Here is a 23639-nt window from a genome sequence, read left to right as displayed (position 1 = left end):
GAAGGAGGAGGGGCCAGAAATTCTTAGGGTTTTGACCCCCCCCAAAAAAAAGTGCCCTTCCCCATTTGGGTGGAGCTACGCTTTAATCGTGTTACTGACCTGTTGCCAATGAACTTAATTAGCTGTGAATTGTTCTTTCAGCTCTTCCTTGTTAGTACCACTTACTTTGTCAGCTTTTTGTTTCCCTGTTCCAACTTTTTTGACACATATTGCTGCCATCAAGTTCAAAATGAACTTATTTTTTCTTTAAATGATACATTCTCTCAGTTTAAACAGTTGATATGTTTTCTATCTATCTTAAGTGATTTTGCACTTAAGAGCCGACCTGCCGCAGTATATGTACGTGGGGTGGTCCTTAAGTGGTTAAAATCTAAACATCAGTATATTACAAAGATGTGAATAAGTCTCAGATATATGTTGGTTTGTATGCAAGACTAAACTAAAATATCAACAGTCGATACTAAACTTTTGGGGATTGCACTAAACTGATGTGAGTGGCGTAAAAACTGACCATGTGCTTTAATTATTTAGATGACTTTCCCTTTTCTGTAAACTGTGGGAAGGCACCCTGAATTAGCAACTTACTTTGATAATTCTTTCATTTCCTCATCATATAATTTCTTTCTCTCAGTTACTTCTTCTGGTAGGTATCGATAAATAAGTTCTTCTGTCAGAAGTGTCTTCTTATATGCTCTACTTGCAAGGTACTAGAGATTAAAAAAAAAATAATGTCAGGGTCAACATACTACTTCCAGTGAAATATTTTTAATTTTTTTGTGGTTAAAATTGCAATAATTACAATAACACTAGCATGCAACACAAGAGATTTTTCAGGATTGTTGAAAACATACTGTATTTATACTACACAGGTTTCAAACAAAACTATTCCAATTAGAGCTCCAACTTTAGCTGTAAGGGCTGGTCAATAAAGTACTTTTCAGCCTGTGTAATTACCGGTGGTCCACCAGCTCTTTTAAGCTTTTTTTTTTTTTTATATATATATTTTTGGTGACATATCTGTGCTCAAGCTCCCAAGCCTGCACATCTGCTGCACCAATTATTAAGGGCCCCTAGAGGATTTATAATACATTTTAGATTTGAAAAATGCAACAAGACTGTGGTAACACTTCTGTTGTGGCAGCAGAAGTGAAGCTTTAATCCAGGGGTGTCCAACCTGCGGCCCACACCTCGTATGCAGCCCAAGACAGCTATGAATACGTCCCAACACAAAGTTATAAACTGACTTAAAAATTTAGATTTTTTTGGGGGGGGGGTTGTAAAAATGCTTTTACACCTAGTGCACACATGCGGCCAAAGAAAAATTTGACAGTGCCTCTTTACTGTACTTTTATATGTTTTATCTTTCCAGTGAAAAATATCCCACTCTTCACAATCACACTTTATTCATGTCATCGGTTTTCGGCAGCACTGATATTGGTGAGCAACTATTTTCATGGATGAAGCACATGAAACGCAAAATTAGAACCAAAATTTCTGATGATCACTTTGAGAATTCACTGAGAATTGCTATTACATCCATTAAACCAAATATTGATGCATTAGTTTATCTATATAAGTTATAGTTAACTTGTGATCTGCCTGACTTTTTCTGCTTATCAGCTATCTATATTAGTGTATTTTATGTGTGGCCAAGACAATTTCTCTTCTTCCAATGTGGCCCAGGAAGGTCAAAAGGTTGACACCTGTGCTTTATGCCTAGTATATACGATCAAAAAAAAAAATCGATCGACAAATACTGCTTTCAAAGTATGATCATCTGATTGTTAGTACACAGCTTTCGAGAGCTGATTATGACAGTTCATGCAAAATATCCAAAGGGACTAATGAAAAAAGTTTCTTGTACGATACCAAAACAACAGATTTTCATTCAATCAGTACAGTATTCACCCGAAAAAAATCAGAAGACCAAGACCACACATGCTTGGAAACCAAAGAATATAATGCAATACAATACAACTCATTACATCACTTCCGAAGATGTATTCTGTCGTACTAGAATTTTTCGTAAGTTTAGTAACCTATTGAAATTTCTCAAATTGATATTGGAGCTTGGGGACTCTAAGCCCTTGTACACACGGTCGGAGATTCCGAAAACCAAATCCGTCGGATTTTGTCCGAATCTGTTGCATACACACGGTCGGACAAAGTTGTCGGAAAATCCGACGTGATTGCGTTATTTCGTTACAACGGGACTACGTTCACGCTAATAGCCAATAGCTTTGGTGTAGGAATTTAATCTGAGCGTGAGTGGCACTTTGTCCGATCGGAATTCTCTACACATGATCAGAGTATGTCTGATCGGAGCATTTTGTCGGAAAATTTTACCAACAAGTTGGAAAACTTGGTCCGTCGCATACTCTGATGGAAACAGTCCAATGTAGACCACACACAGTCGGAATATCCGACAAAACAGTCCGATCGGACACATTCCGTCGGAATCTCCGACCGTGTGTACAAGGGATAATAGATGCACCACCTCCTTTAAATATGACCAAACAATATATACCCAAAGAGCACAAAGTTGGAGTTTTAAGGTGCAGAAAGATTAATCAAGAACAAAATTTACAAAAAAAATAAAAAAAAATTTATTACATAGACAATATAAACAATTTATAAAATTTAGGCCATAATGACCCAGTGGTCAAGGTACAAAAGTGTGATTGCCTCTACATGTTTCACCATCATCAGCCAAACGTTGGCTTCTTCTGGAGCTTTTGTAGAACCTTGTTATTTAATATTTGCCACCTTTCAGATTGGTCATGATTCCAAATGATCCCCTAGACCCATCAAAAGTTTTGGCACAGACGTTCCCCATAAAACCTTTTGATGGGTCTAGGGGATCATTTGGAATCAAGACCATTCTGAAAGGTGGCAAATATTAAACAACAAGGTTCCACAAAAGCTCCAGAAGAAGCTACGTTTGTGGTGAAATATGTAGAGGCAATCACACTTTTGTACCTTGACCACTGGATTGTTATGACCTAAATTTTATAAATTGTTTTATAATGTCTATGTAATACAATTTTCTATTTCTATGTAAATGTTGCTCTTGATTGATCTTTCTGCACCTTAAAACTCTTTGGGTATATATTGTTTAGTAACCTATTGGTTTTTGATATAAGCCTACATGTAAAAAATGATGATCATTCGTCTGATATTCTTATTGTGTGTATAAGGCCTTAATCATAGAAAATATCACTGAAACCCAAGTACATTTTTGGAGATTGGTGTGATAATGGTGGCTGTTACGTGACAATAACCCACATCCTCTCATTCTGAAACTGCTTTATAATAAAAAAAAATCTGTAAAATGACTGGTCCAAAGAAACAGTTTGAACCACCCCTCAAATTCCCAACTAAAGAAATACGGAATATATCAATTCTCTGGGATGCTGAACACTAAGAAAACCTGATTTCGAGGAAGATAAAGACTACTTGCCACAGTACTGTATGACCATGTAACAGTGACATGTTAATACATAATATCTTATGGAATAACATCAATCATCTCACCTGAGACAGGTTCTCTTTGCAAAGGGGGCAATGCGGATTGTGGTCCAGGCAACGCTCAAGGCATTTGAGGCAGAATGTGTGTCCACATGGAGTGGCTACAGGCTCATAAAATAGCCTGCAATAGATAAAAGAGCATATTTTAATGCAAGGTGGTACTTTGGTTTCTTTTTAGTTTTATATATGCCCTGTAACTAAAACCAGTTTTATAATACACATATTTATGAAACCACACCATATAACATTTTGTCAAAAGATCCCAAGTATAAGCCACTAACTATATATAATAATGTCCGCTATGTGTCTACACATGTTTAGAACTAGGACTGTCTGTGTAACTTCCCAGCATGCAATCGGTTTTCAATGTAAGCCGAAGTATGAAAGGAAAATCTTTTTGGCTGCTAGGAAAAATGACAACCAGTTATCTTTTAGTTCTTTAGAAGCTCTGAAAAATAAGGCCCGCTACTAAGAACAAAGCAGCTTGGTCAATAGTGCTAAATAAAAGGAAACATGTACTGGAAAAATGGTATAGACTGCAATTGTTGACCTGAAATGCTACTTGTCTGGCTGGTTATGAATTCAGTATCAACTGTCTAACAAACCCAGAACAAGTATGCAATATGTGAAGTGATCCACATACCCATTATGGATCAGTAACTCATGGAGGTTGATTTACTAAAGGCAAAAATACTGTGCACTACAAGTGCAAATAGAAGTGCAGTTGCTTTAGCTTTGGGGGGAGCTCTGAAATGAAGGGAAACTCTGCTGATTTATATCATCCAATCACGTGCAAGCAAATTTTCCTTGCATGTCCCCCACGGATCTAGAGCAACTGCACTTGCAGCACACAGACTATTTGCCTTTAGTAAATCAACCCTAGTGTTTTTAATCAACTGGATAATCATGATAGCCATGCAATTAGTACCTCCAAAAGGTCCACCATGGCAGTCTGTATATTTCCTTCAGTATAGGTTTCCAGATTTTTCACACCAACAGATTTCTGCTTATATAAAGCATATCTGGCACAGTTATACATGAGTGCTTACATATATGGTTAAATCAGAAGGTGGCACTGTTGTTTCACAAACAAACCGGATTACACAATCACTCATCTGGTAATGTATTAGTGTCTCATAAAAGTAACTTGATGGATTCATTTAAAGGCAATCTTTTTTTTATATAATTGTGCTATCAAGACAACAGCTTTCAAATATGGGACAGGTGCCTGTTTTGCTTTAACTTTAGCCTAATAACAGATTGCAGACTTTTCCTATTGGTGACTCATGCAAAATCACCCTGACAGTCGTGTCATCCTATTTTCCCATGAGATTAAAGCCTCCAGAAACAAGCAATTATCCTGTAAAGACCGAGCCAAGCTATTACACTTTTTATTGAGCAAAATACTCTACTGATCATTGGAATTCAGTTTGTGAAAGACATAGTAAAGATACCTGTAATTCACATATGGCACTACAGTATATTGGGCATTCGTGAACATACCAATCAATTTATCCTGTAGGCCACTGCATGGTGTAGGGTGGTATCTATGTGATGCAGAATAAGTTCCTCTGAATTACACAGGTTTCCACACACATGCCATAGCTGTGCTCAGTAAGCATTAACCTACTAATAGACTAAACCTGCTAAACATTTGAAACGTGTATTTATACTTTTACAGCCAAATTGGAATAAAACGTACTTTGTATTTGTTACATGTTCCTATTCACACAGCATACCATTTTAAAAATGCAGCCTACATTTTTACTTGCTGAAAAAATTCTAACTAGCTTTCCCCTATGTCTAACCTTGTCTATGCTGTGCTGGAAGATTTCATTATCAATTGTATGCTAGATGTGAACACTGTGCACACTGTCTTAACAAAGAGGTAATAGCAAGGTTTGGGTGGTACAATGCATGTCGATGCATATTAACCACTTCAATACTGGGCACTTAAACACCTTCCTGCCCAGACCAATTTTGAGCTTTCAGCGCTGTTGCACTTTGAATTACAATTGCGCAGTCATGCTACACTGTACCCAAATTAAATTTTTATCATTTTTCCCCCACAAATAGAGCTTTGTTTTTGGTGGTATTTGATCACCTCTACGGTTTTTATTTTTTGTTTTAGTTTCAAAACTTTGTAAATAAGTATGTTTTCTCCTTCACTGATGGGCACTGATGGGGCTGCACTGACGGGCACTGATAAGGCGGCACTGATGAGCTGGCACCAATGAAGTGGCACTGATGAGGTGGCATTGATGGGCACTGATAGGTGGCACTGATGGGCGACACGGGTGGACACTGATAGGTGGCACAAATTGGCACTGATAGCTGGCAAGGATTGGCATGGATAGGCGGCATGGATGGGCACTGATAGGTGGCATGGATGGGCACTGATAAGCGACATTGTATTGCATTGTTTTTTACTGATGGATGCCAATCAGTGCCAAACAATAATGCATGCCAATCAGTGATGCCCATTGTGGGCACTGATTGGCATCCATTGTGGGCACTGATTGGCAGCCATTGTGAGCACTGACTGGCATCTCTGGTGGTCTAGGGTGGCATACCTGGTGCTGGGCATCCCTGGTGGTCTGGTGGCGTCACTGGTGGTCCAGTGTGGGCATCCTTGGGGGGGGGGGCTGTGCTGATAATTGATCAGCACAGACCCCCCATCAGAGGAGCAGCCGATCGGCTCTCCTCTACTCGCGTCTGACAGATGTGAGTGAGGAAAAGCCGATCACCAGCTCTTCCTATTTAAACTGTGATCTGCCGTGATTGGACACAGCTGATCACGTGGTAAAGAGTCTCCGTCGGAGACTCTTTAGCGAGATCGTAGTTGCAGGGTGTCAGACTGACACCCTGCAACAACGATCGCCGCGGGGGCGCGCAGTGGCTCAAAATCCTGAGGACGTCCTATGACGTCCGGTCAGGATTTTGAAACCACTTTGCAGCCGTCATTTGACAAGTGGCAGGTGGCAAGTGGTTAAAATAAATCTCTTCCTCAGTCTGTCCCTTAATTGCACATTTAGTTGTCTAAAATGCAACATGGGCGGCACAGTGGTGTAATGGTTAGCACTCTCACCTAGCAGTAAAAAGGGTCGCTGGTTCAAATCCCAACCACGACACTACCTGCCTGGAGTTTGCATGTTCTCCCTGTGCCTGCGTGGGTTTCCTCCGGGTACTCCGGTTTCCTCCCACACTCCAAAGACATGCAGGTAGGTTAATTGGCTTCTGTCCAAAATTTCCACTAGTATATGAATGGAGACCTTAGATTGTGGGCTCTTTGAGGGTAGGCACCAATGTGAGTGTGCAATGTACAGGGATAGGGTAGACACTCACTCAGGTTGAACTGGATGGACTGGTGTCTTTATTCAACCTTACAAACTATGAAACTATGAAACTAAGAAGCTGCCCATAGAGTCTATATAAAATTTTGCTCCAAGGAAACAACTAAAAAAGGTAAGTACGATTAAAAAAAATAATAATAATTATATTTAGATATGCTATGTGAATAGAAACACGTAACAAACACAGTGGGGGGGGGGGGCAGTTCCCAAATTGAACTGCAAATGTGGGAATAGAGTTTAAACATTGTTCATTTTCCTTTTTAAAGCAAGTCTGTTTTAATGTAAATCACTTTACTGATGTGTATTCCTAGTGTGTTCTACAGTATATAATTATCTATGTACAAGGGGCAGGATCTTGGTCGACTTATCTCACTACTGAATTAAAAAGCACATGAAGCATGAATTTTGATGACCAACCATCCTGGAATTAATATGTCTCTGGAAGTGAAGAAATGGCAACTCTAGTACTGCTTGCGCCATCAATTCATAAAGCAACAGGACTTGTATTTGCAAATGGTTCAAGTAAGTACTAAAATCTTGCCACACAAGTGGGAAAAAAAGTTTTATTTCTTAATATTAATTGTTCATTATCCCCTTGGTAACCCTCATGCTGGGCATACATTATGCAATTTCCTTATGATTTACCTTCAACTACGTAGTATAAGGGCCTGCCTGATTGTATACAGATTGAAAGTTTTTAGGTTTGACCTCATATTATATGGTTTTGGTAAATCTTAAGGAAAATTGTACAAGAAAATTGTATAAAGTGTGGCCAGCCTTAGTTAAAAGCAGACCTTTTATGGAAAGCAGGCAATCCATTTTTTGATAGTCCCCCAACACAAAAAACATTTGTAAACATACTGCTCATGCAAGTCTCTCTCCCAGCCTCCAATGTTTCCAGGAGATACAAGTGGCGTCACAAGAGGTTTAAATTCCTTGAGAATGGACGGTGAGATTGATTGGTTTATTTACAAATGTTTTTTTAAAGTCTTTTGAAATGGCTATTTGGAAGGTCGGGAGCGGGCAAAACAGTAGACCTTCCATGTGTATTTGAAGGTCTGCTTTAAAGTGTCACTAAACCCTCCAGCTAAAAACAAATTTCCAATTCTCAATTTCTCAAAGTGAGAAAACAAAAAATGTAATCGCGCAAAATTCATATCCCTTGAAGAAGTCACATGATCTGTGACACAACGTGTCGGAAGGAGCTGGTGACATCAATTCCAGTGTCTCTGTAACCGGCAATAGCGGTGAGGAGGAGAGCCTCTTGTCCCTCTTGGATGTGATGTATACACTGTCTTACCATGCTTTATACAAGTTGTGAGCAGGAGCATTGTTTTTTTTATAAATTCATACCTCTAATATACAATTTTGCACAATGAAATTGTTATTTTAAACTAAGCTAGAGAGCAGCTGTTATCTCCATAACCCAGGATTTCTTTGGAAAAAGATCTGTTACCACAGCACAGTCCAGACGTTCTGAGATTGGGAAATCTCTAAAAGCACGATTAGACCCATTGAGGTCACCCCCTAAGGTGAGCAGGCATTGCACCTAGTGATGGAGGTGGTGTCACTGAAAATGTTCCCAATTCGTTTGTTGGATGAGCATGTTGATTAACACTTCAACAAGTCACTCTTATCATCGAAGAAGACTTTATTAATTTCTTTAGTTATTTCTGCATTTATTATATAATAATTTCTTTATTTTTTACTGATGGGATTCTGTGCAATATATCTTTGATACACTGTGCATATGCATTTTTTCACATCTGTATTATAGAAGTGTTTTGGACCTGGGTTGGAACAAACGCACTATTACTCAATTAATTCCCTCATACTATAACTCCCAGGATTTTTGCGCTTGCATATCCAATTCACAAGCATGCCTGTTAGATTTTTTTCTATGTTCATACATGGGAGGGCCAGTGATGAATGGGCTGGATTACAAAATTGCAAAGATTTTTATGTGCCGGCGCTGAGTGTGTAAACATGTAAGTATGTAGTCCAAAGCAGGAACACACGGATGAGGTTGGCTACATTCAACACAAAATAGGATCATGAAGAGCCAGCATAGCCACCCTCAGAGAGAAAATTTAGCTAAGCAGAGTTTTACATTTATCTAAAACTGTTATCCAAGCGTATTCAGAGGACCACTTATGAACGTAAAGAATATTATTTTATTTTTTTGGATTGGGTTTAGTGACACCTTAACACTAACCAACCTTCTCATTTTCTTTTTTACAATTCATACATGTTTTTTTTTTCTTTTGCCTCTTTTGGTGGCATTGCATTAATAAAAAAAACACGTTAAAAACATCTATTACATCTGGAGATTGCTTTTTACCATCATTTTACTGTCATTATAAAAAGAACAACTTACACAATACAATTATTTTTTAACCACTGCTGTAGAACAAACAGAAAAAAAAGCTAAAACTGTTTATATTTTTCATGCTTTTTAGATGACATAGAAAACATAATTTTTGGAAAAACAAACCGACATTCCTACTAACTTTAATTTCTATCAAATCAAAGCCTCAGGTGATCCGAGAACAGTTGAAGTGTTTGTAAACCCAGCATTTCATATTCCTGAAATGTGTCTGTTGTAGCATGTACTTTTGCTAAACAGTATTCTGTTCTCTTTGCATTGCTTTCTTTCTGTGAAATAAATGGTTATCCTGCCATTTCCCCTGCTTTTCTATTTCAAACTGACCACACTATGCATATATATATATATATATATATATATATATATATATATATATATATATATATATATATATATATATATATACACACACACAAGTGTTTTGCCTTGCATTGTTATTTTAATGTAAATGGGTTGTTTTACAAGTTAAGGATTTATTAATATGTTAAGTATTTCTAACAATAAAATATAGGATTATTGTATTGTACATTACTGCTATATTATTGTTGAAAAATTACCAATAAAAACCATTGGAAAAGAATAGCCTATAGGCTTAACATGTTATTCTGTACACTTTACATGTACTTTCCTCACCACCAAGATTTCAAAAAGAAATAAGGGTTCAGGCATACCTCATACAGAGGGAGCACTCAAAATCAGAAGCATCCACCAGATCCAGAGAGATGGTTCTCACTTGTGACTGTGAGGCAGACTCTTTCCAACGGGACTCAACATCTGGGAATTAAAGCATCAATTAATAAAAAACAACTTTTATTTTCAATAGTTCACATGTTCACTATAAACTCGCTGCAAAGCTTATTCTGTGCTCCTAAACTTTGTGGTGTAATATCAGGGATAAAATGTGGCGCTAGGCGTCTTCTTAACAGTGTCCATACTGTAATATTGTTAAAGTTTTCAGCTTCCTGGCTAACATGTTATATTGAAAAAAAAGGTGAAAAGATATGTTTATTGGCAGCTTAGTAAGCCCATACAACCATGTTCAATGCTCCTTGGCAGACTAATATGAAGTTAATTACTACAGGTATTTCTGTTTCTTACCATTTTTGATAGCTTTGGCAGGGAGCTCATTTTGGTGAAGGTCCTCTGAGGTGCTGAGACGCTTCCTCTTCAATTCTACTTCCGGAAGGCAAGAGAGGACACTTCCCAGAGTCTTTGTTACCTTTTCATCAGGCAGGTCACATATTTCAGGACTGTCAGTGAAATCTTTTATTGAAAACTCATCAGACTTTGGAAATGTAGCTTTGGTTAGTCTGAACACTGAGTCCTGCAGATAAAACAAACTTTGGACGTTAGAAGCACTATGATCATAAGGCCTCATGGACATTCATGGACACTGGACTCTTTCTGCTGCTCCCAGGGGCGTTTGGCATTTTCTTTTCCTGCTTTTAAACACCCTTACATGTTAGCTTACATGTCCATGCACACATATGCATGTAGAAGAGTTTGGAGGCAGGGGTGTTTAAAGGCAGAAAAACCCCCACAAGTGCATCCACAGCAGCAGAGTTGACACACCTAAAAGCACCTAACACATTACACAAGTTTACAAACGTCAATTGTTTTTTCTGACAAAACTGTGTTGCCAGGAGGAAAGACGTCAAGGAGCGCTAGCAAAACATCCAGTGTGCATGCGGTGGTTTGCCAATCCCCAATAACAAAACATGAAATATGCTCATTATAAATGCACATTGCTGACTTGGTTATATATCATTTACAAAATGTGCCAAGTAATGAGGTGCTGCAGTGTACACGTCAAGGCAGAAATCCTTTTTTGTTCTGAGTTTGGATAGAGTGGGGATGGATTGGAACTCCAGTGAGGTTTAACAACTAAACTTAGAAAAAAACAGCACTCCAACTCAACTTCCAAGATGAATGTTTGCTGAAGTCTCATATCAATAATGTTTTAGGATAAAGCAGATACAGCGGGTCTGTGTACACTTGAAACATTGGTGTATCTACTGATATGGAACTTCAGCAAACAGTCATCTTGGAAGTTCAGTTGGAAGACTATTTTCTATGTTTGGATTTGAACTGTTTACTGTTTAGTCAAGCACCCACCCCTACAGATGTGTTATACAAGGTTTATGCAGTGTGGTTTTATGTAGTAGAGGTTTTTTACTACTATCTGGGGTTAATGTTAAGCTAGCCATAGACAGTTTGAATCTCAGCCTGTTATGCAGGGACCGGCCAACATTTGAGCCATGTATCAGCAGGATGATTGTACCCAAGTTGATGCTTCGCTGGACTTGGGTACAACCAGCATGTCAGATATTTCATGTGATTACTGCCAGCGGTGGCAATAGCTGCTAGCAGTAATTACTGTGTGCTCTCCTGGCAGGGATGGCTCCCCGTGTATATTCACCGGGAGAACACAATGGCTCCGCAAGAGGGATTCCCCCATCAACATTGATTGTGTTGATGGTCAAATCAAGCAATTTACTTTCCTGGAACCAATGGTTGCAGGAAAGAAAATCAAACCATCTATAGCCGGCTTTAGTTTGTCAGAATGAGATTTTTCCTCACTCTCTGATTTTCTGGTAATAGTTTCTACAGAGAAAATAAACACAGAAATGATAAGTGACATCACTTTAGAATTTTTCTTTAGGTTAAAAGTCCACTGAACAATTAAAAAAATTAACTGAAATATATACACCCCAGCAAGGTGACCCCACTTCATATGGGTCAGTACTAGCTATGGACTGGCAATAAAAAGTAGCCCTGCCACATAAAGCACATCAGCCCATGTCTGTGGGTGAGACAAACTCTGCTGGTAATTATTATAGGGTTCCCACTACCACTACCCACTACCAACCAGTACACCATAGAGGTCAAATAAAGAAAATGTTTAAGCTGCAGACAGTTCATTGTTGAATGAGGCTAAGCCTGAGCTTATGGCATCTATCAAGAGTTGCCAGACTACCAAGTCCGGGGCTTGTTCCAATGTATTTTACTTTTCCTAAGCTGGCCATACATGGATCAAACTTTGGTTAGTTCAGGAAGGGCCCATGTATGGGCATGTATGGGCAGCAAAGGAGCCATGTATGGGCAATCTGGCTGTACACAAGTCGATCAATCGACTTGTATGCAACCATTCTGTCAGCTTTTTCCCAAATGATCAGTGCTGCTGACTATAGTTGGCAACACTGATAATTGGATTGTGATGGAGGGGAAAGCTCCCTGTTGTCAGAATACAATACCACAGCAGGAGCGATGCCCCCATCCCTATTGAATGAGTAGATGGAGAATTGAGATTATTTTTTTCGTTCAACCCACTGGTTGAATAAAAAAAAAACAATCAATGTAAGAGCTGCTTTAACTACATAGCTTACATTTATAAAGGTAAGCATTGTAAACAGCATGTACAATATTTACAAGCGATCTTAGGGAGAGAAGTGTAAAATCAGTAACAATCATGAGATGTCAGTCTGGTAGTAATGTATTAACGGTCTTCAGTGCCCCTTGACAAACTGACATAAGGTGCCCCATTATGGGCATTTTTAATTCCTAGCATGCATCACGGCTTTGGCAGGGATTTCAATATTATGAAATTATCATGATGTTATTAAAAAAAAAATTATAAACCCAATACCAAAAATGTAACATATTGCAGCTTACCAGTCTTTAGATGTGATGGCTGATTAGTTTTCTTTTTTCAGGCTAACAACATTTTCTGCAAGTATAGAAAAATACCTGTTGATCCTGTGCACTGAACTGAAATCCCAAACAATGCTTTTAGCTTTTCAAGCTATCTCAGTAAACTACACAACCCTTCCTCCTAGGTTATTAAAATGAGAAGACAGGGAGGTGTTCTGTAGTTATAACACACTGCCTGTTCTAGGGTGACAACATGGCTTCTACACAGATACAGTACAGTGAGTGAGTGTTGTCACCCTAGGACAGGAAGGGGCATTACTGGCAGGATCACCAGGTAAAAATAAAGGGAAAGAGCCTAAAAAAAGAAAAGAAAACCAATGCAGCCACCACATCTAAGGACTAGAAAGCTTCAATATATTACATTCTCTGCTTGGGTTTAAAAACAATTTAATTGTGGCTAGTCTCAGTTACAGAGCTAAATATTTGCCAAGAAGAGGGCGAAGATAAACCCATGCAAAATGTGCAACTTTGTGCATATTTTTCACTAATTGAATCCAAATGCAATTTGTGTTAGGTGGATTTATCAGAGGGTTCATAGTAACAAAATACATAAAAATCAAACAAAGGTAGACTAGTCAGTTATATCAACTATTTACAGATACAATTTACAATATTACATATTAGGGAAAACAATACTCTACCTTAGACCCTCCTGGCAGAGGCACATCATCCAAAGAAGAAAAGTTGGAGCCATTTAAGAAGACCGGCTTCAGTCTAGTGTAAGGTGTGGGGGCGCGGGCTGAGAAATTGGCTTGTACATTCTCAAAGGCTGGAAACAGCATCTCACACATTAACTGTAAAAATAATAAATTAATTTTAATTAGTAATATTTTATTTTATTTTTTATTATTTACAAAAAGATGCTTGACCACGAGAAAAACCTTAGTGAAGTATATTCCAGGTTCTATAGTTCTTATTTCTTTAAATGTGTAGACCAATGGAGCAGGGAAACGTGAAAATAGTTTTTAAACTACAGTGAATACTGCCTTCAAATTATCAGGGTACGTTTGCCTCTGCTTCATTCTCCACAGATGTGATCAAGTTTCCCATAGACTCGACTGGAGGCAGTAGCTTAAGAAGATTACTTCAAAGGCCAGAGGTCCAAGAAGTGTTACAGAAATCCCAAACAGCAGCTTAAAGGATCTGGGACTGGAAGTGTGGCGTGATTTCCATGTTTCACTCAGTTCTCCTTGCTTGTTACTGTCACCAGTGGAGCGGAGCTGTAAAAAAAAAAAACATCACCAACCACAAAACCATCTGTTCCTCACAGAGTAGTTCCTACCTACAGGCTCTTAGAACCTATTATCCTGCTAATATGTCTGCTTTATTTACCAACTTCTTCATTATGCATATCCCTACTTCCATTCATGATTTCTACAGAAGTATATTTGTATCATTGTATACAGTGTAAAGCAGGGTATACATGGGCCGAAAGTTGGCCGGTTCAACAGGAACTGGACTAATTCTGCTCTGTGTCTACTGCTGCCTATTCAACAGAAGCCTGTCTAATAACTCACTTTTGTTGAATGGTCCTGCTGGAAAACCAGCATTCAATGGAAAACCAGCATTCAATGGAAAACCAGCATTCAATGGAAAACCAACATTCAATGGAAAACCAACATTCAATGGAAAACCAGCATTCAATGGAAAACCAGCATTCAATGGAAAACCAGCATTCAATGGAAAACCAGCATTCAATGGAAAACCAACATTCAATGGAAAACCAGCATTCAATGGAAAACCAGCATTCAATGGAAAACCAGCATTCAATGGAAAACCAGCATTCAATGGAAAACCAACATTCAATGGAAAACCAACATTCAATGGAAAACCAGCATTCAATGGAAAACCAGCATTCAATCAATGCTTGAGCGCCCACTGCTTGAACAAAAAAAACTCAAGCTGTATACTCTGCAATAGTTTTATGTCAATTTCCTTTTTTACTGCATTCAACTGCATTTCTGGCAGTAGAAACATTTGTATCTTTTCAGCCACATTTCATCCAGCCACAGATTAGCTGAGGTATTTTTGGTTACATTTTGGGGGGACACTGTGATCTTTGTGATAGCATCTCTGATCTTGTGTTTTTCAAGGAAGCCAGCAGCATCTTTGAATGACTATTGCCTGTGTAAGCACACAGTTCCATTTGTGGTTTTTAGTGTGAAATGTGGCTTCCTTTTATTCTTATGTTTTTATTTAGTCAGACTGCATTGCACTCTAGTTTTGAAGAAAAAGAATTTCCCCACAATGGAAGATGGAAGGTTGTTTAATTTTATGTTATACGTGTGTATTTTTAGTAGCAACCTCTTCTTCATAATCATTTTCAAATGTGTTATTTTACACTTCTACTCCAGCAGTGGCGTCCCGTCCATTAGGGGCACAGCCCCCCCCCATCCATGCGTCTGCCCCCTAATCTACATGCGGGGTGCTGGATGCATGGATTTCAGTGGGGTTTTTTTGCTTTTTTTTTTTTTTTGAAGCAAGTAATTAAAGCCAGAGGCTCTAATAGGCTTCAAAAAAGGGTGGGCTCAGGGAGCAGAGCACTGCGTTCTGAGCCCGCCTAGTTGTGTGATAATAGCAAATTAATATTTGCTATTGTCACACTGATTCTCCTCCCAGCCAATCAGGAAATGGGTCCTGCGACCCGTCACCCAATTGGCTGAAAGGACAGGCAATCCTATTGGAGGAGATGCACGGTCGCCGTGAAGAGATGAACGAGAAGCTGCCACCTGTCGGGAAGCGTTCCCCACTTGATGGGGTAAGTGCGGGGCAAACTAGCTGACCGGCCATTGGGGGTGCGAGTGACCTGATCGACTGGGGGGGGGGGGGGGCTTTTGGATGTAGGTACATTGTTTGTTGCCCCCCCCCCCCCCCTCAAAGAAAAAAATACCAAACAGTACCATTATGGCTCAGATGAAATGCTGCAATACTAATTTTTAGCTGCAGTGTTCCAGTTAAAATTGGACATTTAATCTAAAGTAAAAGGGGTGGTGGGGGCAGGTGCTTCTGTATAGCTACAAGGAAATGTCTCCTATAAAACCTTAGATCATCTGTGTAGAGGAGCACAGGAATGGATTTGAAAAAAAATTCAAGTTGGCAGCTACAGATGTATTTTTCACACATCAAAAGGCACAGTATGACAATATGGTAAGCCCCGACTGTGCCCTTTCATGTAGGCATAAACAGAACCCTTGAAAGGTAAAATAATGGGCAGACATGCAAGACAATCAAAACATCTAGAACAGGTTTGCATGGAGTTACTGGTGTTTCTTCATCAACTACATTTTCCAATAATAAAGCTTACTTTGAATTGTGCAAGAAAAGTAAAGACATCATTGCGAATCATGAAGAAAGCAAGGAAAGAATTTTACTTCATATCTATAAACCTTTAGCTTTACATTACTGAATAAGCTATATACAATTTAACCTCAATATACAGTATAAATGCAATAAAAATACTGCATGCAAAATTAGACAAATTACAAATATACACCAAAATGATATACAATAAAAAGATGTTTAAATGTACACTTCTGCTTGTACAGAGTAGGTGCTGACGATTTACATCACTAAAAAAGCACCATCTGAATGGCAGAAATGCTCCAGATAAACATGATCTAAATATGCTTTTCTGGCCATTAAAATATAATATCATCAGCAATTTAGGGATGAACGCTTTTTTCCCCCCTCAAATACCTTTTTGACTGGGACACTTTTTTATCAGACAACAAGAAAATAGAACTATTCCACTTAAGGGTTCCATCAGCATAAACATACAAGAAAAAGTTGTTGACTAGATGCCACCTAATATTGTCTCTTGCTTTAGTTAAGATCACTGCGTAAGAACTGTACATTAGCTCTGCTACAAACAGTCTACCTATAGGGGCTCAATACATTTTGGTTTTACTGGCTTCCTAAAACCTCCTTTTGGGAGGAAACAAGGGCAAGCTGGGCATTGACTGGTTGCATGTAAGCTGGTAGAGGCATTTATCATAAAAGATTTTCAGGGATTTGATGTCAGCTAGCAAATTCCTGATGCCACTCTATAATTTAAGGGACAAACCATATTCCCTTTGAACATGTTCTTGGAGTAGGCTGAGAAACCAATCTGTGCTGCAGCTACAACCAGCTGGGAACTAGTGACATCACTGATCAGTGTACATTTTTGCCAACATACCATGGATCCTCAAAATAAGGACCTAACCCTTTTTTCAAATAAGCCACATCACAATGATAAAGAACAATGTTTCGTGACATGCAGGGCTGCTTCATCATCTAATGCCTGATGAAGGGGTCCTGCGCAGTCTCAAAATATTATCATTTTGATGTGATCCTTTTGAGTGAAAGCGTTTGCCCATTATTTGAAGATTCATAGTATGATGGTAAATATGTACAGTGATCTATAATTTAACCACTTCCCGACCAGCGCACGACGATGTACGTCGACAGCATGGCACGGGCAGGCATATTGGCGTACATGTACGTCCAATATTCGTTGCCGCTGTGCCATCGGGAGCGCGCCGCCGGCGGCGCGCTCCCGCGCTGGTCGGGACCTCCGTGAGTCCGGTCGCGGGACCCGCGGACTCGATCGCCGCGGGCATCCCCGCGATCGTCTCACGGAGCGGCGGAATGGTAACACACCCCTAGGAACACTTAACCCCTACACTGCCACCCACAGGTTAACCCTTTCACTGCCAGTGTCATTTACACAGGAATCACTGCATTTATATAGCAGTGATTACTGTATAAATGACAATGGTCCCAAAAATGTGTCAAAAATGTCCGATGGGTCCCCGACAATGTCGCAGTCACAATAAAAATCGCAGATCGCCGCCATTACTAGTAAAAAAAAAAAAAGATAAAAAATTATTAATAAAAATGCTATAAAACTATCCCTATTTTGTAAACGCTATAACTTTTGCGCAAACCAATCAATAATCGCTTATTGCGATTTTTTTTTACCAAAAATATGTAGAAGAATACGTATCGGCCTAAATTGAGGGGAAAAAATGTTTTTTTATATATTTTTGGGGGATATTTATTATAACAAAAAGTAAAAAATAATGCGTTTTTTTCAAAATTGTCGCTCTATTTTTGTTTATAGCGCAAAAAATAAAAACCGCAGAGGTGATCAAATACCACCAAAAGAAAGCTCTATTTGTGGGAAAAAAAGGACGTCAATTTTGTTTGGGAGCCACGTCACACGACCGCGCAATTGTCAGTTAAAGCGACGCAGTGCCGAATCGCAAAAAGTGGTCTGGTCTTTGACCAGCAAATTGGTCCGGTCTGAAAGTGGTTAAGGGGGTTGGAGACAGTAAGAATACAGATATTCTGGAGCCATCTAGGAGGGCTCATAAAAGGGGCACTACATCAGCACTACATCATTATATGTACAGTTGAGTTGCCTAGGTCTTCTGCTGGATTCTTAAACATTATGGGAACTTAGCTGGTGATATCATTCTGCAAGAGGTCTTGGCACTGTTCCCAGCCATCTTGCAGATTGCAGTGTTCCTATCCACTTTGGGTTGTTTCCACTCCACCTCTTGCATTCTCCATAGTATAAAATATAACAGAAATGCAGAAGGAAGAGTGGGATCTCTTACAATTCCTGCAGTAGGTATGCTGACCTGGGAATTTAAGCAAGTAGATGTCACTGCTAGCATCCCTAAGCCCTTGTACACACGGTCGGACATTCCGACAACAAAATCCATTGGATTTTGTCTGAAACTTGTGTTGCATACACAAAGTTGTCGGAAAATCCGATCGTACGTAACGTCATGACGTTATTTCGTTAAGACGGGACTACGTTCAGGCTAGTAGCCAATAGCTTTGGTCTAGGAATTTGATCTGAACATGCGTGGCACTTTGTCCGATCGGAATTCTCTATACACAATCGGACAAAGTCCGATCGGATCATGTTGTCGGAAAGTTTTATAGCCCAGCTCTAAAACTTTGTCCGTCGGATATTCCGACGGAAACAGTCTGATGGAGTCCACACACAGTCGGATTATCCGACAACACGGTCCGAACGGACATTTTCCAACAGAATGTCCGACCGTGTGTACAAGGGCTAAGAGATACAAGAAAAAGTTAGATTTTCTAACACCCCAGCATCCACTGAATGTCACTTTTGTGTAGACAGATCTTTTCCTTTAACATTTTTCAAAGAACAAGTGGTAAAGAATAAGTCAATTCGTTAAAAAGGTAAAAATAAAGAAGGGAAACATGGTTAAAATATGCACTGATATATAGATCTATATAAAGCACTGATATGAAAGGATGTATAGAATAATACCTTTTGCGCTTCTGACTTTACTGAGCTCCATTCAGGATTTAAGGCAACACAATACAGAAACTCCTTCAAAGACTCCTCCATCATTCCCAGTCCAGACAGAGCTTGCGCTTTCACGTAATGCCCCTATACACACAGCAAAGTGACATACTTTAGAAGCAATTAACCAAACATCTTGTACCATGCTTTTTAAAAATAATCCTGTTAAACTGGAACACAGGATTACATTAACGGTAAACTAAATGATGTTTTCTAGAGACATAAAAAGTACTAATGAGCTCTTGCTTTTCAAAGGATATATGTCTCAGAAAATAAAATGAAAATGTGGCATGTGGTCCAGAGGAAGAGCAGGAGAATTGGTATTGGCATCAACTATATGCATACATTATACATGACATTAGTCATGTATAACTCGGCTAACTAGTTAAAATAGTGTATGTAACTATGCATGCTTTCCCATAGAATTTCCTACATGTTGTGCCAGACAAGCTGTAGGACCAAGATTCCTCTGTGACCACCTAGGTTTCCCAGCTGCTGTGCAGGCCACACAGCAGGGCCTAGTATTATCTATGACCAACTGACTTGATCTCTGATGGCTGCACATAGAATTTCCACATCCCCTTTAATTATGCAATCAGGGCTTGACAATTTTTCTTTGAATCTAGGAGCCAGCTAAAAAAGTTAGTTTTTTTAACTAAAATGTTTTATTTATTTGGAGGTCGGGCAGCTGTCTCATTCGGTTGTGGTGCTGCTGGGAGGGACAGCTTTCTTACTGGGTGGTGTCAGGATATACGTGTCCCTTCGGGGGGCTTGGGCTGTGGGCATTTGACACTTGAGGTTGTTGGGGCTGGAGTTTTTGATTTGTGTTGTGGTGTGTGGCCTACTGTGTGGGCTGGGCTCTGCTCACCTCCTTGCTGGCCTCCAGCACCGCAGGGGGCGGGGTCTGGCGGCGAAGGGTGGACCATGGTGCAAGTGGATTGGCTGGTGTGTGGGGAGGAAAGGAAAAATGTTGGCCCTGCTGCAATTAAGCAGCAAAGCAGGAGTTTTTCTTGTTTGTTTTCAGATGTTTGAACTGGGTCGGCTGCTGGGGCATCAGGCAGTAGGGGTTGCTCGCGCCTGAGTGGTAGGTGGGCTGGTGGGGGCTCAGGCGCCATGGCAGTTTCTAGTCACCGTGGTGACCTGGCACCTAGGATTTGTCAAGCCCTGTATGCAGTTATGCTCTTATATGTCAAGTATATCATTATGCTCCTTATGCAAATATGGGGCAAAGCACATCAATGTACAGGACAATGTGGCTCCTCCCAGTTCTGCCCCATACTCTCCAATCTCATTTGATAACCAGCTGCATGTACTAAAACAAGTGACAAGTGGCTGAAAAAACAGCAGGAGAGAGTGAAAATTGGAGTCAACTACATGTTCCACTCCAGACAAAGAACAAACGTAGTTCCTGCAGAGAGTTTCCTGTTGGGGAATAATTAAATCACTTCCCTCAGGCAGTAGTATTGCCTTTAGAATATGGATTATATCAGTTATGGATAAAAAAAAAAAAATCTAACACACATTTGAAAGTGTATGTGCACGCATTATTTATTTTTGACTGCCAGCTTTGCAATGCCAGTTTTGCAATGCCAGTTTTTCAGGGCAATTGCACATGCGTGGCTCATGTCCACACATGTGTACAAATGCCATGGGCACTACAGTGCCCATATACCGGAAGCAGGTGGCGTATGAGCATACACTAAAAACCCACCAAGCAGATGAGCCACTAGACTCTGTCTGCTCCCAAATACCTGGAAGAGTCTGCAGTGCATCTGTGCACACATTGTTTTTTTTTTTAAAATGGCAATATGGAAGAGGGGCAGGGGAGAGCATTCTTATGCAGTTAATTTCACCTTTAACTTTATTCCATGTCACAATAAATATCCCCTTGACAGCTTAATTTACAAAACATCATAGCATTCAGCATTTTATTTTTTATGACCTGCATGAACCAGTCCAGAAATAAATGTCTGCTATAAGTGGTTCTATACTTAAACTTTATTTTATTATTTTTATAGAAAAAAAAATATTAGACTTTACAATCACTTTAACTTCTTCAGAAGAGCTAAGGGCTGTTCAGAGTACCGATCCTTAGGCTGGGTTCACACTGGTATGACACGACTGTTATCCTACTTTGCCCTGCAACATTGGTCCTACTTTGGTCCTACTTCCATCATTTTGCTCCGACTTTGAAATAGTCTGACTTGTCCTTTGACCAATCAAAGCAATCCCAGTGTGATATAAATTCCTTTTCCTGCTGCTGTAATCACCATGTCGGATGTCACAAGTCAGATGTTTAGGACAAGGATCCAACTTCAATGATATTCAATGGGCTGAAATAGGACCAAAGTCAGACCAAAGTAGTGCAGGAACATTTTTCACTTGTGTCGGACCAGTTAAGACGGCTCTCATAGGCAATCATTGATTTACACACATCATGCAACATGTGCTCCCTATGTCAGAGTGTTTGTCATACAAGTGTGAACCTGTCCTAATCTGAGATCTGCCTGCATAAATAGACTTCTTATAGGACTTTTACTGCGGCTTATCTTAAAAGGTGTGACTTCAAACAGCCTACAGCTTTCCTGTAGTTCATAAACTGATGGGTATAAACCCATGAACAATCTCCTTCTATAAGTAAGTAAAAGTCTGGAGTCTCTTCAGTGCAGTAAAGGGCTCATAAATGCCTAAATAAAAGTATAAATGCTTTTCATAGTGAGCTCCTCGTTTTACCTTAGGCCAGAGAGGTTGTTTTCTACAGACACAATCCGCATCATTAAAAGCTTGCTTGAAGTTCTTCATGGCTGAGTGGAGCTCGGCTCGCTGTACTTTAAGTAATGAATCATTGGGAGCTGTGGTAAAAAAAAATAAAAAAATCACGTTAAACTTTTTCTACCAAACAAAACATTCAAACCTTGCAGAAAAAAAGCTCATAAACATATTAAATTGCAAATCTCCACTAATGATTACCCTTTCCAAATCCATTTCAAATTCATCCCAAGTACATTTTGAAAAGTTAACAAAACAGAAAAATAAATAAAAAAGAAAATGAACATGTACTTAATGATAGAACACAATGCATAAAAGAATATATACACCACCTAACCTTGAATTACGTTACTTAGGCTACGCAATATGTGCTCTACTACACGGGACTGCAGGAGGCTGATACAAGATCAAATTCAGGTACTTAGCTTCTCCCATTTAATTATATACCAATGAATATTTTGCTGTATTAATCTCTATCTGTTAGAACTGCCTGGAGTTCAGCTTTAATATGAAGAGGTTTGGCATAACCTACAATAAAAAGAAATCCAGAGAACATCAACATGAACAAATAGAGCATTGCTCCACATTTGCCAGTTCACACTCTTTCGTCCAACTAAAAATAGACTCACGATTCCTTATTATGAGGCAGAATCAATAGGCTCTCTCCAGGCAGGGCTGCCCTATATTTAGAACACTCTGTACTAGGTACACTAGCAGCAGCAGGATTCCACATAACCGCCAGCCAATAACTTGGCCTACTTATATATAGTAGGTGAGGTTGAAAAAAGACACAAGTCCAACAGGTGTGTGAATACATGTCAGTATTACATTGCATATCCCTGTATGTTGTGGTCGTTCAGGTGCTTATCTAATAGTTTTTTGAAACTATCAATGCTCCCCGCTGAGACCGCCGCCTGTGGAAGGGAATTCCACATCCTTGCTGCTCTTACAGTAAAAAACCCTCTACGTAGTTTAAGTCTTTTCTTCTCATTTTAATGAGTGGCTTGTTAACGTGTCTTGTTAACCGCTTGCCGACGATATATGTCGGCAGAAGGGCTCGTACAGGCAGAATCACTTACCTGTACATTGCCCTTTACGCAGAGGCCCGCGGCAAGCTCTGTGAGTCGTGTTGCGGGTCCCGCGGACTTGATTGCGATGCGGTTACATGCGATCGCCTCACGGGGAGGAAGAACGGGGAGATGCTAATGTAAACAAGCATCTCCCCATTCTGCCTAGTGACAGTGTCACTGATATCTGCTCCCTGTCACACACAGCCACGCCCCCCACTGTTAGAAACATGCCCCTAGGACACACTTAACCCCTACACTGTCACCTAGTGGTTAACCCCTTCACTTCCAGTGTCATTTACACAGGAATCACACAGTGCATTTGTATAGCACCGATTGCTGTATAAATGACAATGGTCCCAAAATGTGTCAAAAATGTCCGATGTGTCCGCCATAATGTTGCAGTCACGCCGCCATTTAAAATATATATATATATTAATAAAAATGCCATAAAACGCTATAACTTTTGCGCAAACCAATCAATAATCGCTTAT

At 39.6% G+C, this 23639-nt stretch overlaps 1 protein-coding gene across 1 annotated transcript in view; it reads right to left on the bottom strand.

The window, feature by feature from the left end:
* Positions 1 to 23639, bottom strand: part of LONRF2 (LON peptidase N-terminal domain and ring finger 2) — a 113842-nt gene that overhangs the window by 18276 nt on the left and 71927 nt on the right. The window contains exons 2-8 of the mRNA XM_077482707.1: positions 22043 to 22161; positions 19274 to 19396; positions 13620 to 13772; positions 10366 to 10591; positions 9939 to 10041; positions 3535 to 3649; positions 586 to 707 (exon numbers count right to left, since the gene is read on the bottom strand). Coding sequence (XP_077338833.1) covers positions 586 to 707; positions 3535 to 3649; positions 9939 to 10041; positions 10366 to 10591; positions 13620 to 13772; positions 19274 to 19396; positions 22043 to 22161 — 961 coding nt within the window. The remainder of the gene's footprint in view (positions 1 to 585; positions 708 to 3534; positions 3650 to 9938; positions 10042 to 10365; positions 10592 to 13619; positions 13773 to 19273; positions 19397 to 22042; positions 22162 to 23639) is intronic.

This window comes from Lithobates pipiens, unplaced genomic scaffold (assembly GCF_037356315.1).
Source record: "Lithobates pipiens isolate NorthernLeopardFrog02 unplaced genomic scaffold, aLitPip1_a1.2 Scaffold_16, whole genome shotgun sequence".
Taxonomy (NCBI): domain Eukaryota; kingdom Metazoa; phylum Chordata; class Amphibia; order Anura; family Ranidae; genus Lithobates; species Lithobates pipiens.
The sequence above is the reverse complement of the archived record's forward strand: the minus strand, read 5'-3'. Positions and strand labels throughout refer to the sequence as shown.